The sequence below is a fragment of the Cicer arietinum genome, chromosome 6 (assembly GCF_000331145.2).
Source record: "Cicer arietinum cultivar CDC Frontier isolate Library 1 chromosome 6, Cicar.CDCFrontier_v2.0, whole genome shotgun sequence".
Taxonomy (NCBI): domain Eukaryota; kingdom Viridiplantae; phylum Streptophyta; class Magnoliopsida; order Fabales; family Fabaceae; genus Cicer; species Cicer arietinum.
In genome coordinates, this window is record NC_021165.2 from 17,329,468 (window position 1) to 17,333,681 (window position 4,214).

General features: G+C 35.7%; 1 protein-coding gene across 3 annotated transcripts in view; it reads left to right on the forward strand.

Moving 5' to 3' along the window:
• Positions 1 to 1,547: 1,547 nt before the first annotated feature.
• LOC101509426 (probable E3 ubiquitin ligase SUD1) overlaps positions 1,548 to 4,214 on the forward strand; it is a 7,275-nt gene continuing 4,608 nt past the window's right edge. For all 3 annotated transcript variants that reach the window (XM_004505190.4, XM_012717118.3, XM_004505191.4), the window contains exons 1-3: positions 1,548 to 2,021; positions 2,660 to 3,352; positions 4,066 to 4,213. In XM_004505190.4, coding sequence (XP_004505247.1) covers positions 1,707 to 2,021; positions 2,660 to 3,352; positions 4,066 to 4,213 — 1,156 coding nt within the window. In that variant the 5' untranslated portion in view covers positions 1,548 to 1,706. The remainder of the gene's footprint in view (positions 2,022 to 2,659; positions 3,353 to 4,065; position 4,214) is intronic.

Consider the following 4,214-nt stretch of genomic DNA (forward strand, 5'->3'; position numbering starts at 1 on the left):
CATTCTTATTTAACTTTGAGATAAACTTTTGTCAGTCGATCTAGTCTAACTTTTGTCAATCGATCTAGTCCAACTCATAATCATCAATGATGAATATTTTTCACTTGAATTTAATAATTTTAAAATGATAGAATAATTTAGTCAAAGTAAAATTATAAAATATTTGGAATATATGAAAGTGAAAAGAAAAAACGTGTAAACATGTATGGTTCATTTATTCAAAGGAGGTGCGATGCATTCATGAGTGGTGGTGTAGGTCTCCTGATGGGTGATGGTGTATTCATGAATTATGGTGTAATCCCCCTAATAGGTGGTAGCCTTATGCAAAACCCACCAGGGTTTATAATTGGTCATAAATATAATCAATAATATACATAAATCAACCCAACTTAAATAATATACACAAATCAGAATTAGAGAAATCAAAATCAATAATGTACACAAATCAGTCCTTTAAATTACTCACTTACTAGCAATAATTTACACAAACGAGTCCGTGAAATTACTCAAGTTCGAGCAATTTGATTCTTACATCATAGTAAAAATGACAATACAGTCATTGAGTTATCATTCATTTTTTCTAGTTCCCGATGCATCTCCTTGGTCATGTACCTTTTGGGACAACATTTAATCTTCATGAGTGAGTTTAGATTGTAAAAATGATATTTCAATTTGCCTTTGTTCCTCTTGTATGAAGGAGAAAATTAGAGAAATCAGTAAACAAACTTAGAGATAACAGTAAAAAGAAAAAAGGGGACAAAATTGAGAAAGAAGGGAAAATGAAAATGGGAAATAAAAATAGAAAAATTAATTTTAGCAAATAAAAAGAATTCTCTTTCAAAATATTTTTAGTTGCAACAACAATAACAACAACTTCTTGTTCACAATGACATATGAGAATCACCAAATTCAAGCTTTCAGTCATAGAAAAAAAAATAAATGGTTTTTTATTTTTTTCATTTTCTATGATTTGAACTCCATATAATACGAAGAAAAATGAATTATATAAATGAAGGTTATCGGAAGAAGACATATAAAATCATGGAAGAAAAATAAAAATGAATTATACAGAGATGCTATCATTGTAACGATGACAAAGTTTAATTAATTTTTTAAAATTTGAGTTTCAATTTCATTTTTAAAATTGAACAAATTAATCCATTTAAATTTTAAAATAGAACAAACTAACTCCTGCTGCAGATAATAATGACTTGACTAACAGTTAAACTCATCACATAAATAGTTAACGAAATAAACTAACATAAAGATTATATTATTTGACATCTTTAAATTTCAAAATATTATTTATTTATTTTTAAATTTTAAAAATAAATATCCAAAACTACAATTTTAACGAGCAATTTGGTGATTGAGTAAGTAGGAATGTACTAGAAGCGAAAATAAAAATGTAGGAGATTGATTATTAAAGTTGTAAATGACCACAACAGAGTCACATACAAATCAGAAAGCTCCACGTCATCGAAAAACCCCACAACCATATACATAACCAACATACGCGTAATATAAATAGCTGAACGAGGGCAATCCCGGAATAACGTAAAAATCCTCTCGGCAATCTCCAATCACTCTCTCTCATCTCCCCTCATTTTCTCTCTAATTCTCTCTTTCTTTTTATTCTCTTTATCACCGACTCGGTCCCTGACCCGCTCCGCTTGACTCACCCGCGGACTCGGTCTCCGGTCGTGATGGAGATCGATCACGAGCCACCGCCTTCCCTCGACGGTAGCCCCCTCGCCACCGACACCCCCTCCTCTTCTTCCGCTTCGTCTCCACGCGGTTCCAAAGGAAAGGAGATCGAACCTACCGCATCGACGGCGCCGCCTCCTGCAAAGTACGATGATGACGACGAAGAGGAAGAGGATGTTTGCCGTATATGCCGGAACCCTGGCGACGCCGATAATCCTCTCCGGTATCCATGCGCGTGTAGCGGTAGCATCAAATTTGTTCATCAAGATTGTCTTCTTCAGTGGCTTAATCATAGCAACGCTCGCCAATGCGAGGTTACCCTTTCTATTCGTCGTCTTTCATGTGCATAGTTCCTTATACAATATTCACCATAAATTAGCATATTAATTTGTTGAATTTTATTATTTAATATCTTATCTTTGGACTTGTACACTTCAAAATGGACGTGATGACGGTTCCTTTTTTCATTAATTGGCATGAATTATGAAGCTAGGTTTAACCATAACTTCAGCTCAGATCAGCTAGCTGTGTAGTAATGAAATCCAAGATTCATAAATTTCATAACTTGTTGCTAAGAATCATAGTAGAAAGAAAATCTAGCGCTAAGAATAAAGAACGTAGTAATATAGTTTATGCTATTGTATTGCAAGACATTGAAACAGTAAAAATATATTATACCTATTTATGTCTAAGCTTTCTATTTCTAACTAAGAGTTGTTATTGTCATTAAAGATAACCATTTTGAACTTGACAGTGGAGAAATAAATGGGAAAGAAAATCAATTACTATTGGTTTTATAAGATCTAATTGAAGACATGTTCAGTAGACTTGCAGCAAATTTGTTTTGAAATTGTGCATATACTACTTTCGGTAGTAAGGTTTGTGTTACACGCACACCAAATATGTTCCTTGGTTGGGCTCATTTTCTTACTGTGTTCTACATGTGTTGCAGGTCTGCAAGCATCCATTTTCCTTCTCTCCTGTTTATGCAGAGAATGCCCCTGCTAGGTTGCCTTTTCAAGAATTTGTAGTCGGAATGGCGATGAAAGCTTGCCATGTTCTGCAATTCTTTTTGCGTCTGAGTTTTGTATTATCTGTGTGGCTCTTAATTATACCTTTCATAACATTCTGGATATGGAGGTTAGCCTTTGTGAGGAGTTTGGGTGAAGCCCAGAGGCTATTCTTAAGCCATTTATCAACAGCAGTTATTCTGACTGATTGCCTCCATGGTTTCCTACTTTCTGCAAGCATTGTCTTCATTTTTCTTGGGGCCACTTCTTTGAGAGATTACTTTAGACATTTGCGAGAAATTGGGGGACAGGATGCTGATAGAGATGATGAAGTGGACAGAAATGGCGCTCGAATTGCTAGAAGACCTCCTGGACAAGCTAATCGTAATGTTAATGGTGATGGGAATGGAGAAGATGCTGGTGGAGCACAAGGAGTTGCAGGGGCAGGTCAAGTTATTAGGCGAAATGCTGAAAATGTTGCTGCTCGGTGGGAGATGCAAGCAGCACGTCTTGAGGCTCATGTTGAACAGATGTTTGATGGTCTGGATGATGCTGATGGAGCAGAGGATGTGCCCTTTGATGAACTTGTTGGCATGCAGGGTCCAGTTTTTCATTTGGTTGAAAATGCATTTACCGTAAGTCTATCATTTTTTCCCCGATGTTTGCTACTCATTTACCACAATGTTACTGGTCTTGATACTTCTTCTCTATATAAAAAATGGTGGCTTAGGTAAAACAAACTCATAGTTGCATAAACCTCAATGTTCCAATGACCATCTAATCCTGGCCCTGACTTAGAACTTAAGAAACACTTTCGCCCTACTGCAATATGAACTTAAGAAACACTTTCGCTCTGTTCGGATGAGCATATTGATGGAGCTTTTCACACCCATAACTTCAATAGGAGCTAGTAGTTGCATAAACCTCAATGTTTTGTTTGCTGAACATTGCTTTTAGCCGAGTTTTTGCTATTGCAGCAAGATTGTTTCACCTTTTTTTCAATAGGGGCTAGTAGTTGCATAAACCTCAATGTTTTGTTTGCTGAACATTGCTTTTAGCCGAGTTTTTGCCATTGCAGCAAGATTGTTTCACCTTTTTTCCCCCTACTTAATTGGTCACTCTATTGATTCAAATGCTTCTTTTGTAGTGTAAATTCTCAAATCCTCAACTGAAGCAAGTATTGGGTGATCATTTTCCAATGTTAATCGGTCATTGCACTGATACAACAATCTCTGACTTCTGATTAGCTTTATTTGAAAAAACTGAATGTTTTTCTGCCTCTGATGAAATAATTTTTTTATTTACCACATTTATTATTTGCAAACTGATTACTTTGTTCATTATGCAGGTGCTGGCTAGCAATATGATTTTTCTTGGGGTTGTAATCTTTGTGCCCTTCTCATTGGGTCGCGTCATTCTTCATTACTTATCATGGTTCTTTTCAGCTAGTAGTGGTCCCGTGTTATCAGTGGTGGTCCCACCTACAGACACTTCTCT